At 46.2% G+C, this 22,996-nt stretch overlaps 1 protein-coding gene across 1 annotated transcript in view; it reads right to left on the bottom strand.

Annotated features, from left to right (window-relative positions):
- Window positions 1–22,996, bottom strand: part of PIK3AP1 (phosphoinositide-3-kinase adaptor protein 1) — a 73,679-nt gene that overhangs the window by 20,884 nt on the left and 29,799 nt on the right. Inside the window, exons 3-8 of the mRNA XM_024218759.3 lie at window positions 16,938–17,086; window positions 12,605–12,749; window positions 10,151–10,293; window positions 9,270–9,402; window positions 6,287–6,483; window positions 3,339–3,528 (exon numbers count right to left, since the gene is read on the bottom strand). Coding sequence (XP_024074527.2) covers window positions 3,339–3,528; window positions 6,287–6,483; window positions 9,270–9,402; window positions 10,151–10,293; window positions 12,605–12,749; window positions 16,938–17,086 — 957 coding nt within the window. The remainder of the gene's footprint in view (window positions 1–3,338; window positions 3,529–6,286; window positions 6,484–9,269; window positions 9,403–10,150; window positions 10,294–12,604; window positions 12,750–16,937; window positions 17,087–22,996) is intronic.

Below are 22,996 nucleotides of genomic sequence, written 5' to 3'. Positions count from 1 at the left end.
TAAGGCCTTAATACATGGAGCCTTCTGCGGTGTAAGAAACAGACCCGAACAGTGGCAATCTACAGACATGGGGACTTTGGCCAGTTCCTTGACGTTGTCTGGTACTTCTGCATGACAGGATGTGTTCTGCTCCACGCTTTAAGGAAACTGTTCCATTGCTCCCTCCAGCAGGCTTCACTACACGCCCTCGCTAATCAGGTGCATCAGACCCTACCCTCTGGCATCTTCTTAGGAGAAGCACCTTCGATTCCAGGCACAAAGTTTGCCCTGCACTTAGATCAAAAAGAACCCACTGGTTAAAGATTAGTCAACCCCCAAGAGTTAGGAGGTGGAAGTCGGGAGAACAGCTCTAGCACACAGACTCATTCAAAAGGCCACATTTCCTAGATCCAGGGTTTGGAACTGAGCAGGAGAGGTTGGTGAAGGAAAAGAGTTCACAGTGGTTAAGACAAAATGGTCCCTTTGTTCACAATGCAGAAGTGAGGTGAAAAGGATAACTCCCCCTTCATACCTCTTGGCTGCATCTACCTGCAACCCACAGAAACCTGCTGCAATTTCCTTATACCTGAAAGTTTCAAATACTTGTAAGGTCAAATGTAAGGTGTAATCAGAGGGACAATTGTACTGAAGGGGGAATTCTTACAATGAATGGGATGAAATTAACCAAAGGACAATTTAGGCTCAATATCAAAAATATTCTTAACAGCAAGAGCTATTTGGCTGTGTGCTAGTTTGTGAAGGGAAGTAGATTATGAGCATTTAGAACGACACTGGGGAAGTGGCTGTAGGGAATAACCCTGCACTGGAGAGGGCCGGGGACACAGAGTTCTGTATAGGAACAGTTCTTTCCCAGCTCTATGGTTGTGTGGCCCATCTTAAAACTGAACTTCATGGGACACTATCAGCTTAGACATCACACTGGTGTCTGAATCTGTCCTAATCCTAGCACAAGTAACACCTCTTTCTGGAACTGAACGGTTAGAGAAATTGTCAGACCCACAAAGTAAAAATTCTCTGTGTTCCTTGCACAGAATCCATTTCCCTAGGCCAACAGAGAGAGAAAAAAGCATTGAAAAGACTAAAGGGATCAAGACTAGAGACTGGCTGGGGGACTCAGTACCAGTGTGTAACCTGAAGCTATTTTTAATGCTTTGAAACTGATTACATTTCAAATAGCTTCTCATTAAACTAGGTAACCACTTGGTGCTTTCAAGCTTTCTCGGGTCAGTTCTCGAAGTGTGTGGCAAGAACTGTGGTCCAATCCTGCCAGGTGGGCATGTTGCTGATATGGTTGTGGCTTAGTATGTCCCTTGTTCAGAGAAGCCATTGGAAATACTAGAAATCAGTTCCAACCTGGAGGAAATGTGTCAACAAACATCATGTTTCACTTTTCTATGTAGTTTTTCATTTCCACAGAACTTTAACTAGGTGCCAAATCTTGAAGTCTATAATCATTAAGTCAGTCCTAACTCAGGCAATACTCCCACCACTTTCAGTAAGGGCTTGTCTTGATATCAGTATAGCTTATTTCAGACACCAGTCAAACACCTGTATGCTGAAATAACTGCATCAACACTAAGTTACACCACCAGTTGAGCTGTATCTGTCTCTACACCAATACAGTTACATAGGGGCGAAAACTATCTAGGCCTAAGAATTTTCCCAGGTAAAGACTCCGTAAGGCCTTCAAAGATTTATTCTTTATACCACTACCAGCCCCTGGGGTAGAAAGGGATAGCCATGCGGAGTACAGAAAACACAGCACCGCTCTGGACACAAGAGCAAACACACTGTTACAGAAAGCGCTAGAGGCTTTTTGTCCATGCAGACAGACCAAACCTCAGATTTAAAGAACAGCTCTGTTCTGCAGAGTTTTTAAGATGTCACTCTCTTGTTCAGATCTGCTCCTTGTGCGTATTCAGAGCCAAGATGCCCATTTGTGACAGAACTTTTTGTTCTTTACTTCCGCCAGCCCTGCAGAGCCAATACAGCAGTGTAAACTGGATTCAGTTCCTTTTTGTGCACCAAGAGAATCACTTCATTCTAGTCTTTTAGACCTCTGCAAAGCCACCAAAGTCACTGGCCTTGTGCACATGTCGCGAGAGTACATTGGGGCCTACAGAATCTTTGCTACTGGTAAGGTTCAGGAAGTGCAGCCCGACTCAGACCCCAAGTTTGCAGGACTGGCAATCAGCCTACTTTTACTCATCAGCTGAGCACATTTGATCTGAAGTCGGAGAACACAGTATGGAATCTCATGAGGCCATTTTGAGAGCATAGCTGCATTCTACATTCCAATTCAAAAGTCTCAGAGAGTAAGTTATAGGAAACCCTACATCAAAAGAATGAGTAAGTCCTACTGCGTTTCTGGAGAGTCTCAGCATTTCAACCCACTAAACTCAACTAGTTTTTCCTCCAATTTTTTTGGCCTGCCCACTTTAAATACCTTAAACAGAGATCTACCCACTCTCCATAGAACTATCCAAACGAACATCTAGAAACCAATTCTACACAGACTACTTCTGAAACAGCACACATTAGCCACAGCTCCCCAGCTCTCACTCAAGTACTAGGGACAATAGGATCTTTGTGGCTGAGGCATTCAATTGCTCCTGCTGCTTATTCTTCACCTGAAATCCTAACAACCTGGTTTTGTAGCAACATAACCATCTCCACAGCAACCAAATGAGACGTCACAAAGACGGGATTATGAATTCAGGTGAAGGATAAACAGCAGTGGCAACTGAACCCCTAAGCAACACAGATCTTGTTTTATAGTGTCCTTCATATTCATATGGGGAGGAGAGAGCAATCCAAGATATATTGTCTATACGCAGAAGTGTTTCAGTAGGAGAAGTTTTCCCTGAAGCAGTGAATTTTTTAAGTGCCAATACCCTCCCCTCCCCTCCCCCGACAGCTGATTTTCTCACAAGCAGTTAAACAGTAGCAACCCACACTTTTTAACTTGTCCCGCCTCCTCTCAAGTCACTACATTGGCTTCTCAGCTTCTACATCAGATTGAAGTTCCTTGTCCTTCCTTTTAGAGATCAGTCCTACTGTACAGGAGGTGCCTTTTTTAACATAGTCCTTTCATGCAGAGCAAGATCTGCAGTCTAATGATGAAAGCATTACTTCTTTTTATGCCTGTTATCTCAAAGCCGACAGTAGCCCAACCATCTTTTAGTGTTGCTGGTGTGGACCGAGCAGAAATGTTACAATCAAAACACATTATAAATGCAGTCAGGGAACTGCTATGTGTAAACACTCGGCTTAACATAATAAGAGATTTAGTTTGACAAAGCCTGCAACAATCCACACAACTTAAAGTCTATACATACACAGATCGTCTGTGGCATCAGGGGCAAAGTTGGCCATGGATTCATAGAGCTCATCATCACAGCCAGGATTCAGGGAGCATTTCATCAGCAGGTCGGTGGAGAGGTGAGCCATGGACTCATAAACAGAGTCATCTTCCTCGCCCTGCATCAGCTCCTCCTTAATGTGACTCTTCAGCATATCAGCAGTTTCCTGGAGGAGGGAGTGTAAGCAAAAGACTCAGTAAAGAGAGAATCTGGGAAATAAAGCTGCTCTTGCTGTGTGAAGTGCAGTGCATTAGCATGTTCAGATTTACTGAGTGCATGTGAAAAATGTTTTTAAAAGTTGCATCCATCCAGGGTCCAGAGTTAGCAGATTTAATTGCTGCCCATGCTATAAGCAAGCAGAGGACTTAAGTCTCCAGGGACATCCGTCTGGTATATTTCAGCAGCACATCCATCCTCTGAGCCCACAACTGCATCTGCAGGTCTCCCCTTCTGGGAAATCAGTGCCAATATCAGGATAAGTCTGCCACCCACTTGTTATGGAAAGAGCCTTCCAGTGTAAACCCATCGAAGGCTGAACATACCTTAGTCCCCATCATAGCTGCACAGACCCGGGTCTATGCTACAGTGGATAGCCAGGTCTCTGAGAGGCCACCCAAGCTGTCTCTAGCAGCACTAGTGTAACCCACACACCTCCTGGGTGTGGTCTTCTTTCCCACCTAGTGGCACCGAGACCACTTAGAGAGAGAAAGTTAAATGAGTCTGCTCGACAGTCTTAGCTAACAGCCCGTTGGCTTTTAGCTCATGTGGTAGAGGCTCATGCACTAGGCTCCATAGGTCCCAGGTTCGATCCCGCCTGCTGACGACCGGGGTCTGTCGGTGTTACACTAGCACCAACATGAGATCCTCCCTGGCCACCTGCTGTTGAGCTGGCTCCTCTGTGGAGCTGAAGAGGGTAGCTCAGTGGAGGAGCAAGTTTGGGTGCAGGAATCCAGCATAAGGAGGGGGACAGGAGAGAGAACCCAATCCCCCCAGATGCAGAACAGCCATTGAGAGAGGAGGCAACATGGGAAAGTAGGAGACCTGGCTTGACCCCAAAACCAGCAGCTGCCGCCACTACTGTATGGAGTGGAGATTACAGATTCCCCTGCCTAGCCCTGCAATGTATTAGTGATATGGGGAGATGCTGTGTTTGCCTTTGCCGGCTATTCCAGGTACAGGAGAACACCCCTAGCCAGCGAGTACAACTTTTAAACAGTTGCTGTTCCTCTGCTAACTCCGCCTCATGCCTCACACACTTGGAAGTGCCAGGACACATGCCAAACTCATTCTAAGGTGGAGATGGCTCAACAGAAGCTGCCGTTGGAGCCTTTAGCTGGAGATGTGGGTTGAAGAAACAGTTCCTCACACCCCAAGCATTGAGAGAAAGGGCCAGCCCCTGCTTCACTCTGGATTTAGTTTCCTCTTTTTATGACAGTTGTACTACAACATGAAGCTATGTGTTCTGGGAGTGCACAGCCCGCCTCCTCCGAGAGACCAACAGGAAACCTCACAGCTGATCATCGCTCGTGTAATACCAGCAACTTTCGTTTCTCAGGGCAATGGAATTCTTTGTGCAGCTGCTGCACTAGAGAGCAGCACTAACTTTACAAGGCCTGTGCTGGTGAGGCAGAACACTTCCCCAGCTGCTCTCCCCCAAACCCAGCACCGACTATGCTCCAGGCCCAGCCACTAGCTCTCTGCCATACAGCTGGAAGGAGCCTTCTCACCTCGCCTCCTCTGGCTATTGCTACAGTGCCTTTTTAGTTATTAGCATCTCCGGCTCTCGCCCCCACCAGTGGCTGCACTAATGCAGACCACTGACTTGTGCTTACAGTAAACGCGACATGGCGGATAGCGCATTGGGGCTGCTATTTCAAGCCTGACTAGCTCTCTCACCACAACAGGCGTGGGAGAAACAGCTAGCACGGGCCAGGCCAGGCCTGTGACGCTCATGGTGTATTGACCAAAGAATAGGGCTGGAGGCAGCTGGATTTTCTCAGCCTCCTGCACTTCTCCCGGAAGTACACAGGTTTTAATGAAAGAGAGGAGATTCACAGCCTTGTAACCCCACTGACTTTGGGGCAAGGCCACACAACCTGGCTAGTAGCTTCCCATCAGGAGCCTGCACAGTCCATTTTAGTCTATCACTTGCCTTTGCACAGAAAACCATCACAAGACCTAAGTAGCACCCAAGTCTTCAAAACAGGGCTTCCCCCCTACCGGGCAGGGCGAACATCCCCCTCCATCGTCTCATTAAGTCCCTCCACTTTTGAACATGTAACCCCCAAGCTAACAAGTGCAAGGCCTTCTGCACAGAGATCTAAACCCAAGGCGTCACCCTTGTACTTGCAAAGTGCTTGTCACTTTCAGAGCACTTCCCCTCAGCTCCTTTTCCTGCTGCTTTGAAGTGACAATGTGCAAAGACTTTGAAGTGCCGGCAATCAGAGAGAGTTCTGGGGCCCCAGCATCCCAGCACACTCTGAGTCAGTGCTGCGGCACTTCGCTGGACAGAAAAGGATGGAAGGGCTGCAGCTTTGGCAGCATTAGGGTTTATCTCAGGGGCTTTACACCAGGGGTCGGATGCCATGGATGCATCGGTAGCAGCATGCTGGTCCCGAGGGTTGAGAGTGAAGGGGACCAGAAGTGCATACTCTGTTTCTATCTCTTCTGCTCCTCTCTGAGAGCCCTCTACCCATCTTCCCCAGTCTCCCATGCTGCACCCAGCTGCCAGCCCCACCTTACAGCAGAGAGGAGTCATGGTATGCCAATTTCCTCTCCACCCTCCTCCACTGCTTGCCATCCCAGTGCGCAGCACCGTCCTCAGTGACAGGTTACCAACCTGACGGAGAGCAATCTGGGGCAGCTTTCACTGTGCAAAGTGCATGCCCTACAGCCCCCTCCGGCAGCACCTTGCTCCCTCTTACCACGTATTCGTCAATGAACTGCCGCAGGTCCTTAAAGCCATGGTTTTCGGCAATGTTGTTTGGGTAGTGCCCATACTTGTTGGCTACGCTGTAGGCTTGCAGGGCTCCTGGGCAAGTAAGCAGCAGGGCTGTGAGGTTCTTCAGACCATATTTTGCAGCAAAGTGAAGTAGCGTCGGCAGCTCTTCGTCCCTCTGATCTGAGAGAACAAAGGCTTTTAGAAATCAAGCTCCTCTCTGGCATCAACACACCCAGTGGGTGATGAATGCAGCGGCTAGTAAAGGGGGAGGCACACAAAAGCAGCACATTAAATAGCCCTGGAAGAGCTCCACCATGTCAGAATGGAGCGGAGCTCGGCTTGCAGGGCTGAGCCAGCCAGAGCTATCTAGGACATTCGGATGCCCAGTTCCCATTGGTTTTCCTGGGAGTTTAGCATCCAAATCCCTTAAGGCATTTCAAAGCTGCAACTTAGCCATGAAAATCTCAGCTTCAAAGACACTTAGATCTTCTCATGAAAAATGCTGCAGGAGGGCACACCTGCCTGGCACAGTGGGGCACCGCTGGCACTGCATTTGGCCCCATCTCTGGATCAGCTGGAAGGGCAGGGAGAAGAGAGTGAAAATGGGAAAAGCTGTTCTCTGGTGAATGCATCAGCAACATGAGGTAGGGGAGCACATCAGGTGTTGGGGGCGGGGTAGTGAACCCTCAAGAAACTAGATGGCAGAGTTAGCAACGAACAAGGCACATTCTCACTAAACAGTGGCAGACACATGACATCATGGCGAAGAAGCACGTGGCTAATTTCAGCCTGAGCAAAGTTCGTAAACGCGCCTCCCAGAGTGCCCGTGCATTTGCTGGTTCCATGCCAAGGAGCATGCTTTGCTCATGAATACTGGTGAAGCAGATGTGCACAGCCCATGTCAGGCACTGCCCAGGACAGAGGCTGAGGAAGGCTCCATCTGGCATGGGGGAAAAGGGAGCTGCCTGGTTTACAGGGGCTCTTTCTGGATATTCAAGGAGCAGCACTGTTCAGCCAACCCCGGCTGTGTGTCAGCAAAGTGAGGATCAGGAGATTAAACACAGAGGCAGGCAATACAGAAGAGGATAGGGGAAAATACTGCCAAAAAAGGGGTCCTGGGGTACTGGCCAAGATCCCCAAAAGCCATGTGCTAATCCCGGGGAATTTGGCAGCACTCTGACCACAACAACAAGGTACCATACCTGGAAAGGCTGCTCTGACCCAGGCATTTAAAATCAAATCACCCACTATCAAACTGGGCCTGTTTTCAGAGACATTGCTGTGTCTCATTGCTGAGGCTGTAAGTGCTGCCCAGGCAGGTCCTAAGGCACATGGTCAAGGTGGTCTTCACTGTACTCATTACTTTTACAAAAACAGTTGGCCAAGACTTTCAGGAGTGACAAGTGATTTCGGGCCCTGGGCCTCCCAATTTACTCTAATTGTGAGCTCAAGGGGAACAAGGAAGTGAAAGTGCATAAGCTGTCACAATCACCTAGAATAACTAATGTTGATGGGAAAAGGTACAAAAAGGAGACAGAAGAATGAATTAGTCCAAACATAAAGGCCTCTTGATACAGTTCAAGGACTGTGTTAAGAACATGCCTGGTAAACAAGAGAGACTGAGGACCAAAAATGAATAAACCAAAATGGATATGTTGGATATTAGGCCTAACTGAGGGAAAATAATGAGGGGATGGGCTATTGCACCCGACACTCCCTTTTGGGGTCATTAAGAGACTTTGGGGAGAAAAATTGGCTACTGGAGCAAGTTTCACCATCATGGCTGCCACCTCCAACATACTGGGATCTGTTTTGTCCTAAGCTTGAGGGATGCATGACCAGACTGGGCCAGAGAGAGGGACCCAGATGCCATCACCCCCTACCAGCTCCATCTGAATGCCAACCACCACCAGGGATGCAAGACTGTGTCTCGCCCCCCACCCCCTTGGTGTGGTCTTTTCCTTCCTTGCCTTACCTCTTCTCTTTCCTATCTCCTTTTTCCTTTTGTCTAAGAACAAGACTGTATATTTTCCAACACTGCTGTAAGCCTGTCACCAGAAAGGCAGCTAAAGGCTATGCCCTAGACAGCCCAGTGCTGGAACAAGTTTGCCAGTCTCGCTGTGGCTGATCAGACCGTGTGCTTTGCCTGTGTTTTTCCAAGAGCGGAGCTGCAAGTGAGAGTCAACATCAGAGAGAAGCTGCATTTGCTCTCTTTGCTGCTCTTTCCTCTCCCCTGGTGTCTGTGTTTATCTCGACTTGTCTTCTAAGAAATGGGATCAGACTTTAACAAGTCCAGTAACAATGACAGCTCCAGTCCAGCTTAACTCATTTCTTTTCTTTCCCCCTCAAAAGAACAGTTATTACCAAATACCAACTAAAAGACTGCGGGGGGGGGGGGGGGGCTTCTAAAAACTCTCTCCAGCTAAAGGAAAGGGAACAAGGGATGTTGTTAAAATGAAAGCCGTGTTTAATACCCTACGTTTCAAATGCTATTAACTGTTTTTCATTCTTTTCTGTATCTTTCAATAAAGAGTTTAATGCGGGGTTGTTGTTTTTTTGCATTGCTGTGGTCTCTAGATACCAAACCCCAAACCTTGTTTAATGTTGGACAGTGACTGGGTTATGTTAATGCCTTTGTCTCTTTGGGCCCCTTTATTCCATCTGAATTAATACAACAGCACCCAGTTTAGCACCTTGAAAGGGAGCTCATTTTCAGAGAGCAGGGGCTCAATTTTCTTTTAAAGATGGCTCATGTTGAGTGCCCAACATCACTAGGCACTTTTGAAAATCTTGGCCATAGATTATTGTCCATCCTGCCCCAGGCCTGCCAAGGTAATGGTTCTTTCCTCCATTCTTTATGTGTTAAAACCCTGTAGTTCCATTTTACATGGTGCTGCAGGTGACTCATTTTACAGCCATTGATTACAGGCAGAGAGTTGTAACAAGGACGTTTTTTAAACACTTACTTGTTGTCATATCTTCTTCCTCCAGCTGGTTGATTCCAAACAGGTGCAAGCCACTTGCAGGAATGTTGTTCTTCAATGACTCGGTCAACAGTTTGTCCAGAGCTTCTATGTTATATGGTACTATTTTAAAGGCCTGAACACAAGTGAAAGGTAATTTATCTTGCGGGCATTTTCAGGCCAGACATTCTATTCAGTTTGGATGTATAAAGTAGGTTAAAAACAAAAAAACTAAGTCAAGAGAAGAGAATGCTAAACACTCAAAGACCAGAAGGGCTAAAGTTAAGGTTGTACGTGCAAATTTAACTGCTTCCTGATGCATATTCATGATACTGTATTTAGTTACATGATCAGTTGCTACTATTCTCAGTGACTGAGTATGCAGGTTGGAAAGCACAGTGAGTGAGCCTGGAATGCAAAGATTACGGTAAGTCATTTCTTGAAACAGGAGCGAAAAATGAAGGAGTTACTTTACTTTTTGCGATACACTCAATTAGCCTGATCAGTTTCACATGTTGCACAAGGCTTTTATGTTTAGCTTTCTAAATGATTTGTTATTTCTTGAAGACTTATTCCAGTTTCTGTAAAACCCAGTTTCTCAAGTTAGCAAACTCTAAACTGGGGGGTTAAATTACTGCAGTTTCCTTGGGCTGCCAATAGATCTAGGAGTTACCATAGCTCCTCAAAAGGAGAGAGCACACACTGCTTTCTGCAGATGGGAAACATTAGGCCTAATTAATATTGACTGCGATAAGACAATTAGATTACATTTCTATCCTTCCAGCAAGCTCTTTCCTTCCGAGCGCTTTGGAAATCTTTTTTGCTCACCTCCTGCCCCAGAAAGGGCTGATTTCAAAAGTTGCCTTTTTTTCCATTGTCATTACCTGGCACATGAACTCCACTGGATTAGCTGCATTGGCCAACAAGTTGCCGATCTCTTCCATGTCAGTGTAATAGTTGATGTTCGCTTCCCCCACCATCAAGTCACCTGAATATATCCGCAGAGATGCTGCTCCAGATGTTAAGTCTTTCAAAGGAAAGGAAAACAATCCCCAGTAAGAACAGGCAATGAGCGTGAGCACCCAGAAGAAGCACTGACATTAGGAGGGGTTTCACTCCACTCCATCAGCATAAGCTTTTCAATTCGTGGGTGAATCTGGCATGTGTCAGTAGGGTTGCCAATTTTGGTTGGATGTATTCCTGGAGATCTCATCACGTGACATAATCTTTAATTAAAGATTCATCTTTAATTCCTATCTACCTCATGGAGCTGGAAGGGACCCTGAAAGGTCATTGAGTCCAGCCCCCTGCCTTCACTAGCAGGACCAAGTACTGATTTTGCCCCAGATCCCTAAGTGGCCCCCCTGAAGGACTGAACTCACAATCCTGGCTTTAGCAGGCCAATGCTCAAACCACTAAGCTATCCCTCCCCCCTGACTTTTGGGGGGGGGGAAATTAAGATTTTTATTTTTCAACCGAAAACATTCATGACTTTGACATGAATTCACAAAATGTTTTGGTCAACATGAATTTGCATTTTGTGGTGAAAAAACTTTCAGATGAAAAATTTTGCCCAATTCTAATTATGACCTTTTCTCAAATGAAGCAATAGAACCACTTGACTCAAGAAATCAAAATGAATGTGGATTAACTAACACTATAGGGAAGCTACCACAAATTTAGAAGACGCCTCGGAAACCCCACTGCTAAACTTTGGGCCAAAAATCTAAGTTTAGGTTTGTAATTTTCAGTTTGGTTGTTTTACAAACCCAGAACGAATAAACGGGTTTGCATGAATTAAAGAGCAAGCTACACTAATCAGTTTGTTAGAGACTTGTGTAACGAATTACACCTCTACCTCGATATAACGCTGTCCTTGGGAGCCAAAAAATCTTACCGCATTATAGGTGAAACCACGTTATATTGAACTTGCTTTGATCCACCGGAGTGTGCAGCCCCCCCCCGGAGCACTGCTTTACCGCGTTATATCCGAATTCGTGTTGTATCGGGTAGCGTTATATCGAGGTAGAGGTGTATGTACCACAAATATATATTACATAATGATTATATATATTACTGGTAGGAAATAGAAAGGTCTGTTTGCTTTTTGTATGTGTTTCGGGGGATGCAGCAGTTCAGATTGTGCTGATAAGAAAAGTGGTTTGCGTATCTTATCAGTAAAATTATTGGCCTATGCAGACAGCAAGGTGAAGAAGAGGGAGCTGGTAGCTTTGGAGTAAATCCGGTGCACACCCTCTCTCTCCCAGCAAGACAAGCTAATATGTAAAAACCCAAAACCACAAAATCATACCAGTAAGAAGAATAAACAACTACTGCAAGACAAGAACAACTGGATGGAGTCAGTGGGGTTGAAAGCAGAGAATAGATGTGTTGGAAACCAGACACAGAAAAGTAAGTTTTAGCAGGATAAGCACAAATGTATTATTTGAGGTTAGTTATTGTGATTTACATATGAAAAGTTAGTGGTTTAGACTAGATAAGGACATAGATTAGGTAACTTGATAAACTGAGTCTGCACAAAGTTAAGGAACAGGGAATAAAAGATAGAGACTGACAATAAGAAAGTGAAGAAGACACAGAGGAAGAAGAGTTGAACATAGCAGAGACCAGAGATTTTAAGAATCACCCCAAGGAAGGTAACTTGATCATTTATTTTCTTGCCTTATATGTTTTTGTGTGTATATGTAATTCCTAGGTGACAATAGCATTGTCTTAAAAAGGTACATAATCAAGGCTAAAAGAAACTGTTTAAGCCTAAATTGAAGTGGATCTCATTTTTCACCCAGCAAGTTTCACTTTCGATATCCAGTGTCCCATGGATCCGGCAAGCACTGTTGCATTTGTGTTTTTTTCCCTTTTGAGGGATATTTAAATTCCCAACATAAAGAGTGCTAACAAAAACTGCTTAAATGTCAAACTTTCCTAGTAGTTATATTTTGTGCCTATACTACCCAGCTGTGTCCTTTGAAGCCATTCCGTACAAAGAATGCCATTTCTGGAATCAATCTTTTTCTGATGCCCTGGTGGCGGTGATAATATTTTGCACTTCTATAGGTTCATTCAGCTTCCACGTGCTTTACAAGCGATAACTGTTCTTCAAAACTCCCAATGAGGAGGGAAAGCGTTACAATCCTGACCTTACTGATTGGGGACACAAATGCACAGGGGACAAGGGACTCTACCAATCCCACACTAAGACGCAGAGCTGGGAGGAAGTAGAAGTTTGTGATTTCCCTGCCTCTAGCTTTTTGTGTTCCAACCTCTAGATTGTTCCCATCTGCAACAGTTTAATTCCCAGCGGGAGAAGTTCTACCTACCAGGAGCCTGTACGGAGACAGTGTATTCATTTTCCATCTTGACTGGCACACGCACAGATTGGGCATTCTCTGGAAAGAATTCAGCTTCTGTTTTCACTTGACAATCCAGTTTACATTTCGTGATAATATAAAGTGTTGTCTGCACCTAGGAGTAAAGGCATCACAACATGTAGGTTCACAATATCCTGGAGCCGTTCTTCATTGCAACCCGCGCGCTGCTCTCCCCGCTGCTGAATTCAGCTCAGAGCAGTGGGGACACCTTTTCAGGGCTTCTAAACTCCACTTGGAAAAAGTAATCCACTACAAGTGATTGCTTAGAAACTTCTTCCATGTCAGATTTCAGCATCACACACAGGGCTCTGTATCTAGGTTCTGTGGGTGGCTGAATAAAGCTGAAGACGGTGGATTGGGGCAGGCTGTAAAACTGCCAGACATCCTGGTGCTTGCATCTGTGTTTAGGTGACAGGTTTTAATGCCTCGGGGTGCCATTTATATGGTGAAAATATGAAATCAGTGCTTGTGGCGCACACTAGATTGGTTTCATTAGCATCATAAATGGCTCCCTTAGGCTCAAGAGCATCTGAAGGACAAGCCCTAAAACAAATATTGGACCCTGTCTACATCATGATCTATAATCCACAACTTCTAAGGCTTTGTCTACATTAGCACTTTAGTCAGTAAAACTTCTGTTGGTCAGAGGTGTGAAAAACCACACACCCCTGACTGACAAAAGTTTCACCGACAAAAGCATGGATGAGGACAGTGCTATGTCAGCAGGAGAGCTCTCTCCCGCCGGCACAGAGTGGCTGCACGGGCGACCTTACAGCAGCAGCACAGCTGTAAGGTCTGTGCAGTTGTAAGGTCTGTAGTGTAGACATCAGAAACTGGTTAACTCTCGGGGGAAGGGGCTATATTTTGCGTGTTGAAGCAGCACCTGGCACAATAGGGACCCAATCCCAGCTGCTTCTGCAATCTAAGTTATACGTAATTCCTTCATGTTGCACAGATGAGGCAGTACCCAGAATGCCCAGTTTTGCTGTTCATGAATGTGATGCTTCTCAATTCCATCATAGCCTTGCACAGATTATAACCCTGTCAGCAGCATCCTCCGCTCCGGGTATAACCAGCAAGATCTCTTGTTACGAACATACACCAGCGCAAACAGAGGAGTTTTGCAGATGGAGTTTGTGGACAGAGCTGGGATCTCTGCTACTTGCTTGTGCAGTTTCAGCTTCATAGCTTCTTACCCTGAAAGTAAGTTTTTCCCGCTATTACTCCAAACAGCACAACCATCGTGATGTTATTGCTCATGCTCAGGAGAGGATCAAAGAAAGCAAATTGGAACAAATGTACATTTACTTTTCAGACCAAAAAGGCGTATTATGACTTCCTCAGATTTTTGGTTACTTCTTGTATCTATTTGTACAGCACCTGTCCAGCGAAAGCTCTATTTGTAATCCAAAGTATTTCAGTGCCACAGAACTATGAACTCTGAGAGGGGAAGTTAAACCAAAAATAAATCTCTCTTACATCATGCTGTAACTCTCACTCAGCTTCGTCTCTGCTGAACTGTGAAGGGGAGTGAATTCCTGGCCCAGACTCTCAGGTGAGGGATCTTACTGCCAGCCCTGGAGAATATTATCCTAGGGACTAATAAGACTCCCAGCCAATCTTAGTCTGCCAACACAGTGCATGGGCATCTAACATTTTATATGCTATAAAGTAAATATAGTGTTACTCTTTTCTCACATAGCCAAGACTTTAAAGATCACCAGTGCCTTAAATGTAATCACTTAAGTGTTTTGTTACACTAACAGGTCATCTACTACAGTGATTGTAATCTACCAGTATCCTGTAGGTCTTTTCATGCACACAGTCTCTTATGCAAGTAGACCAGGATCTCTCAACCATGCCAGTGGGATAGAGCCTATTAAAAGCAGAGGATTCAGACATTTCTAGGTACCAAAGATGACAGAGAAAGCCTACCTCAGCTTCTGATTTCCCCCTCAGTCTTAGATCATCTATAATTGTATCATGCCATGAGTTCGAGATTCCTAGCCATTGCCGGTGACACCTCAGACAATGCACTTATCCTCATTTTAAACACGAGGAAACAAAGGCAGAGGTGAGTTACCTACAGCACACGTTGTTGCGAGGCTTAATTCATGAAGGCCTGTTATCACCATGTGGAAGGCACTAGAAATGGATAAAGCTTTATAGCATGTATAGTGCTGGTAACACATGAGGCTATGATGTAACCTGGAAATGCCCTGAGATGATGGATTGCCCAGTAAATGCACAGGGATGGTAGCAGCATCGTTCCCATGGATGTGGCACTTACAGCTGTCCAGGAAGTTCCAAACGTACCCCAGGTTTCTTTTTTCAAGTTGCTCAGGACCACAAGATCTTGAGGCTGCCCAGTGCTCAGCCAGCTTCCCAGTTAACTTTGCGCTTTGTGGTGAGGTTGTCTCCACGTCAGTCATACCGAGGAGAGCACACAAAGATCTTAGGCCTCAGTCACAGGCAAGGATGTTTCACAAAACACAATCAGCTATTTCCTTTGAATTTATTCCCACCCCCGTTCCATCCCACTAAGGAATGCTTCTGCCACACAGGGCACCACTCCAGTTCAACAGCAGCATTCGTTCTCCTATGTTCCAGCCAGCATGTTCAGATGCCACCACACACAGCCTTGTGCTACAGGTAGGTAAATCTTAGGCTTGGTCTACACTAAACCCCTAAATCGAACTAAGGTACGCAACTTCAGCTACGTGAATAACGTAGCTGAAGTTCGAAGTACCTTAGTTCGAACTTACCTCGGTCCACACGCGGCAGGCAGGCTCCCCCGTCGACTCCGCGGTACTCCTCTCGTCTAGCTGGAGTACCGCAGTCGACGGCGAGCACTTCCTGGTTCGACTTATCGCGTCCAGACAAGACGCGATAAGTCGAACCCAGAACTTCGATTCCCAGCCGCCGAAGTAGCGGCTGGGTGTAGACATACCCTTAGAAATCCATTAGAAGCTCAAATTCAGTTACACATAGTGACCAGTAGGGGTCATGGCTGCTGCAGTTAAACAAACCCTTGTCCCAGCCACTGGACTTGCGAGTTTCACCTCTGTCACTCTCAGCACCCGCAGATCTGGAAACAAAGGCCTAAGAGCAAGTTTCAGACCCACCACCCTCTCCACCCCTCCCTGAACATGGGAGCATATTTTGCTACTGTGCATCTGAGCCAGAAATGCCCAGTATGGTAAAGCCATTTTAGATGAGGTGACAACAATACTGCCAACCCCTAGCATCCAAAAATCAAGAGTCAGGTGCAAAAATATCATGAATAGCTTAAACAGATTTTGGATTCTCAGTTGCCTACTAATCTGCACTTTTATGGCTCATGTTTTCAAGTTTCTCTGCAACCATGAAGCCTAGAAACTCTAAATAAAAGCTGAGTGTTCCATGGTCACATGACTCCAGGAGCTGGGGCTTTAAAACAGACTCCAAATATGGAGAAACTATACAAGTCTGGGAGTTGGCCACACCATGACAAGTATGGAAACATATTGAGTTGCTGCCCTTGTTTCATTGCACTAAAAGGCTAAGCTGGTGCTTTTTCCACAATGCATGAAAAGGAAATAATGTAAACTGGTGGTCACATTGCAACACTGCAGTGCTGCTTAGCTGTTGGGTTTTTCAAGTCTCCTGTAACAGTCAGTACCTCAAGTTGTATGGACATCAGATCTCAAACTGAGCAGTATCAGGCTGGGTCAGACCAGAACATATATCCCCAGATACGGAGGGAAGTGAAGTTGGTGCTCCATTAGGTGGTGCTCTTGTGTCAGAGTTTGCTGGGGCATATGTACAGTACTCTTCGTTTGGGGAGAGAGGCGGGGGAGATGAGCTGTGCTGACAGAGATGCTGTCTTTCAGAAGAGACAGGAAACTGATCCAGATAATTTGCAGGAAGTGCCTTGGGACCCTTACAAATTGGTGCGTTAACCCCAGAACCTGAATATAGTCCACCATGACTTATTACATTCCACCAACCTGAATAAGCCCATAAAAGCCTGAGCCTCTTCCACAACCTTCAGATTGGGTGGCAACCCTGTTTAAGTCTTCATCAGAGGCATTACAGTACAGCCAGGACAACCGTAGGACACTGAGTGTCACAGTATTGCTCCTGGGCTGCGGGAAGGAATCTCAGGAGATGGAGACACTGAGGGTGGGGCTGAAGGGAAAGAACTGAGCTTGGGTCTCCAGCATGGCAATGCAGAGCACTAGCCACTAGTGCACAGTACAATCCCATGTTGAGAACTCTAGAGGAAATGGACATACTGTACCCCACAGCGTATGCGGTCAGGCTGCACCACCAAGTCTCCCAGGGTGCTCTTGGATGTCCCATGCTGCTGACTCATTGCAAGTTTCCTGGAGTAAACTGGGTTTCTCTCGTCTTCTGCCTCTGTATCAGTCACAGAATCGCAGCCAGAGTCTAAACAAAGCAGACAGAATCCCGTTAGGTCATTCTCATGCACCAAAAATACATGGATGCATGGAGAAACACACAAACACAAAGTATTCTAAAAGAGAACCTGCTGAAATTCTTAAACAAGAACTCAAAAAAGAAGATCTAGTTGAAGAAAGGGGAATCAACCAAGTTTCCTCATTTATTCCTGTAACGGGACGTCTGGGGTTGGTTTGCATTTGTTCACAGCGACATACAGCTCCACAGAACTGCTGTAGCGGCACTGAATATGCTTATTCAACAGCCCCATTCTATGAAAATGAGACTATACATAAACGTCAGTTACAGGAATTTGGTCATCAGCTGGGCTGATTCTAACAGTGCACACTCCTCTCCCAAAGCAATTAAAGGATAATTGATCCCCCTTAGCGCCAATGATGAGCCTGCTTTTGAGGGCCTACTTGTATTGCTCACCACAGAGAGTTATATCAGACTATTGGATCCACCCTTTCTACTCCAACCCAATCAGTCTCTGTCAGGGTTCCCCCCTCCCACTCTGAACTCTGGGGTACAGATGTGGGGACCCACATGGAGACCCCTAAGCTTATATTCTACCAGCTTAGGTTAAAAACTTCCCCAAGGCACAAATTCCTTTCCTTGTCCTTGGACGGTATTGCTGACACCAACAAGTGATTTACACAAAAATTCAGGGGATGGTCACTTGGAATCCCTATCCCCCCAAAATATCCCCCCAAGCTCCTTCACCACCTTTCCTGGGGAGGCTTGAGAATAATATACCAACTAATTGTCTTAGCAATGTGAGTACAGACCAGACCCTTTATCTTTAGAACACTAAAATCAATCAGGTTCTTAAAAGAAGAACTTTATTATAAAGAAAAAAGTAAAAGAATCACACCTGCAAAATCAGGATGGAAGGTAACTTTACAGGGTAATAAAAAGATTTAAAACACAGAGGACTCCCCTCTGGACTCAGCTTCACAGTTACAAAAACAGGAATAAAACTACCTTTGTAGTTGCGGGGGTTCGGGCAGAGCTGAAGGAACTCTGCATGTTTTTGTTAGCAGCTGTGAGAACTGGAGGGTGCTGCACCTGTCTTGAAGGTACTAAGGGCAATCCCCAAGAACCATAAGCCCTCACAGATTGCCTCAGCACCAGGAAGATTGGATGAGATGAGATTAGACAGGATTTCAAAGACCTAGATGAGCACAATAAAATATGGACAATCAGCACAGCGTCCATAAAAGAAACAACAATTCAGGCCTCTCTAGTTTATTAGAATTGTATGATCACAGCTACAAAGCTGGGAGGGGCTACAAGTGCTTTGGAGGATAGAATTTAAATTCAAAATGATCAAGATAAACTGGAGAAATGGTCTCAAGTAAATAGGATGAAATTCAATAAGGAGAAATGCACAGTACTCAACTTAGAAAGGACAATCAGTTGCATACATGCAAAATAGGAAATGACTGCCTAGGAAGGAGTACTGCAGAAAGGGATCTGGGGGTCATAGTAGATCACAAGCTAAATATGAGTCAACAGTGTAACAATGTTGGGGAAAAAAGTAAACATCACTCTGGGATGTATTAGCAGGAGTGTTGTAAGCAAGACACAAGAAGTAATTCTTCCTCTCTATTGTGCGCTAATTAGGCCTCAATCTGGAGTACTGTGTCCAGTTTTGGGCGCCACATTTCAGGAAAGATGTGGACAGATTGAAGAAATCCAGAGAAGAGCAACAAAAATGACAAAAGGTCTAGAACAATGGTTCTCAGGGTCCGGGGCCCCCTGGGGGGCCACAAGGAGGTTTCAGGGCGTCCATCAAGCAGGGTTGGCATTAGATTTGCTGGGGCCCAGGGCAGAAAGCTGAAGCCCCACCTCATGGGGTTAAGCCTGGGGCCCCGAGCCCTGCCACCCCAGGCTGAAACTGACTTAGCTTCATGGGGCCCCCTATGGCATGGGGCCCCAGACAGTTGTCCTACTTGCTACCCCCTAACACTGGTCCTGGCTTTTACACACAGAAAACAGTTGTTATGGCACAAGTGGGCCGTGGAGTTTTTATAGCATGTTGTGGGGAGGCCTCAGAAAGAAAAAGGTTGAGAACCCTGGTCTAGAAAACATGAACTATTAGGGAAGATTGAAAAAAAATTGGTTTGTTTAGTCTGGAAAAGTGATGACTGTGGTGGTGGGGGGGGGGGAATAACAGTTTTCAAGTACATAAAAGGTTGTTACAAGGAAGAGGGAGAAAAATTGTTCTCCTTAACCTCTACAGATAGGACAAGAAACAATGGGCTTAAATTGCAGGAAGGGAGGTTTAGACTGGACATTAGGAAAAACTTCCTATCTGGGTGGTTAAGTGCTGATATAAATTGCCAAAGGAGGCTGTGGAATCTCCATCATTGGGGATTTTTAAGAGCAGGTTAGACAAACACCTGTCAGGAATGGTCTAGCTAATACTTAATCCTGCCATGAGTGCAGGGGACTGGCCTAGATGACCTTGTGAGGTCCCTTCCAGCCCTATGATTCTATGAAAACAGTGGTCAAGGAGAGCCATCTAACAATATATTTGGATTTGTTAAAGCTTCTGAATGGTTTGATCTTGTAGGGCATTTCCTCATAGTCCTAGTCCTGTCGCCTGACTGGAGGCTATGGAAACAGCTATTAGGTAAAGTGAAAACAGAATGAGCCATGTTAATCAGTTACTCGATTAACGGCTGATGGAGCAGCCAGCTGGGGGAACTTTGGATATGAATTATTCAGCTGCTCTTTCATTCAGAAAACTCTGACCCTTGCCTTACTAACTTCCCCTACAAGCAACTGGGCAACACTGAGGGGGCTATATTGAGAGACTGAGTTCCCCCGTCACTGATACCTGAACATGCATGCACCAGAGCACAGTCCACTTTACTATTCCTGGCAGTACAAAGACCCAAAGGGACAGGCAGAGTTGGCCTCATTACACCATCTAGGCACCTGAAGATTGACCCAACCCTCTCTATGCCACCATCTATATTTGCAAAATGGGTATAATTATAAGTGAAAACATCCAAATAAGAGAGACCACAACTGAGAGGGTCTGATCCCTTGATCAGTAAGGTAATACCTGACTTGAGCTTCCACTGTCAGTAATTATTGTATTCAACAACTCACAGGTGAAACACTAATCTCTGACTTGGTAGGGAAGGACCCTTTCTGCTCCCCTTCAAATAAACTACCCCAAAACCAGGCCTGACTGCTTCTGAAGTACCCACGAGAACAGCAGTCAGGCAAGGAACTATGGTCCTACAAACCCCACTGCATTTCCTTTTGAAGAATGGACATCCAGGCAGTGCTAGTAGCTGAATGTCTCAGAGAGCAACTCCATGCAGTGTCTCTCCCATCCCAGCCAAGCCCTCCCCCTCAGTTTCACAGCCAGCTGGGCTGTGTGATTTCAGTGTGCATCTGTAGCCCCCAGTCAAAAACCCGAGAAAAACTTGGTCTGGCCACCTGCTATGCTAACTGTTTACTAGAAATATAAGCCAATGGGAAGCATTGAGTTATTTTAATATACTGAATATTGTTACGCACAGAACATACATCCGGTCTGTCATCCATTTCCTCCTGACTTCACTGATTTTATCTGCATGGAGCTGACAGCTGTGGTTTCTTAGTACTTAGAATTTAGGCATGTGAGCTGACTGAAAGAGTCTGCAACTTGTCCAGAGTACTTCAGCCTCTGGATATTAATACAGTTCACAGGACGTAGCATTAACCAGCCCGACAAGGCTGAGTAATTAATTCGCTACACTTGCGCCCTTATGGGTGATCTTTGGACACATTTTTCTCCATACACTGCTTCTTTCCCAGCTGAGGTAGCATGATTAAAGAACAGCCGAATTTAGTGTCAATACACCAAGGATGAGTGTGAAAGCCTACATGTGGACCAGCACCTCCACTTGGACACTGAGTTCAGATCTAACTGGGCAAACTCAGCTGTATTTGCCAGAAAACTTGGTAAAATCCTAGAAGTGACAAGGAACTTTGGCAGAATTACAGCTGGAAAAGTGAGGCCCTGTCCTCCGTTGTACTCGGCTCCAGGACGAAGAGAGAAGAACAGTAACGCAGGGCAGACTAGTTAGCAGAAAAGCACAGCATAATGGTGCGGTCATGGAGGAGTTCGGAAACTCCACACACATACACATACACAAATGTACATCTGGACTGGGAGAAGATAATTTTTATCTTATAGGTGAGACAGGTGGTTACCCACAGCTGGTTAATAAATACTTTGAGAGTCTCAGCCTAAACATGCTGACCAAGTGCAAAGCCCTCTGCAAACATTTCATTGATCCCTGTGAGGTAGCATTTCACAGGCACAGAGGCAGTATCTCCAATAGACTTTCCTTAAATTTCCTATCACTGCTCTCACCACTGAAACGCCACAGCTTGTGGCTATGGTAGGAGCTCTAGCATAAGCCATGCCATTGGCACTTTAGCGTCTGTCACGCAGGGTACGAGTATAACAAGTAAACACACCACTGGCATGCTCTATGCTCATGCTCCCAGAGCGGTTGCTACAGCGAGATATTTTTAAGAAAGTCTCTAGCGTAGACACCGCTAGAGACAGAATTTCAAAGCCTCAATACCTCAATGTAAGAGGTTCTTACTTGGCAGCTATGGGATACCTTAGCTCCCTTGTGCTCCTGGAGCTAGGCCCTTTGATGTGGTTCAGCCCTCCAGGCAAGCCACAAGTCTCCCTATTCAGGGCAAACAGGAGTTCAAACTCAGAACACGTCCTGGGCCCTCAGACCACTGCCTTCACCCCTGTCGATGCAGGGCTGGAACCAGTTTTCCCTCCTGAGACTAGTTCAATAGCCATTTCTCCCCCAACCTGTCCCGATCTTCCCCACCATTGATACAAGGGAGGAAGGGGGCTGGCTTCCTCCCCCAGAAGCTCCAGCTACAGGCCTCAAGACAGAAGCTAGTGCTCCATCTGCATTCCCTTCCCCAGCCCCTGTGCGCCCTGTGCCCACAATCACCTACTATACCCTTGCCTCTCGCCAGGCCTCATCCAAGGCCCTCTTGGATGGTTTCCCAGCCTTGGAGAGCCCACACCAGGTCCTGCCTCATCCCAGTCTCTTCCATTTCTGAGGGAAGTCTGTTCCTTATGTTCTTTGGCATTCCTTCCCAGCATGCTTTAGAATGGTTCCTGAACTACAACTCCCCTCAATCAGAAGCTCTCTAAAAGTGGGGGGACCACTGGCGTCCGGACCATGGCCCCTCCCCCCGAAGCTCTTCCCCCGCATCACCTCCTTTCCCCCCTGACCTCCCCCACCACCCATTCCCCCAGGGCCCTGCTCCTGTGCTGCCTCTTCCACCCAAGACCCTGCCCCCCTGCTCACTCCTCTTCGCCCCCTCTTCCTCGTTGCTCACCCTTACGGCCTATAAAACTTGGAAGGCATAGCCTGTCCACTTTTAAAAGTGATGAGGCCATGGCCCCCTGACCCCCGCCCCCCCGTTCCGGTGCCCCTGCCCTCAGTCCCACCATAGTTCCCCCCCGCCCCGAATGCCTTTGTGTGAGGATGAACCGTCTCCTACAGGGGTTCTGTACCCTTGTTACACTAAAGCCTCATGGCGCTGAGCTCCCGTTGACCTGTGTTCTGAGTCACTTGACCAAGCTCAAGCAGTGCAAGGGAAGCAAAGGCGAAGCATCTGTGGTGGAGACAACTGCCTTGTGCTGCAGAATTCCGTCTTCAGGGTCAGCACCTTTGACCAGCCCCAACTTCACTTTACATGTAAAGGAACAAGACAAGTCTGCGTTTGTTCCATGTAGGGGAACAATCCTAATATCACCCCCGATAATTGTGTCAGTGGCCGTAGAACAGCCACTCTGATCAGCCCCTGCCACTTCTCATCTTCAACCAGCCTTGCCCTCACTTCCCC

This window comes from Terrapene carolina, unplaced genomic scaffold (genome assembly GCF_002925995.2).
Source record: "Terrapene carolina triunguis isolate 2854851 unplaced genomic scaffold, T_m_triunguis-2.0 Scaffold310, whole genome shotgun sequence".
In the NCBI taxonomy this organism is placed as follows: Eukaryota; Metazoa; Chordata; order Testudines; family Emydidae; genus Terrapene; species Terrapene triunguis.
Note: the sequence above shows the minus strand (reverse complement) of the source record. Positions and strands in the feature narration are given on the sequence as shown.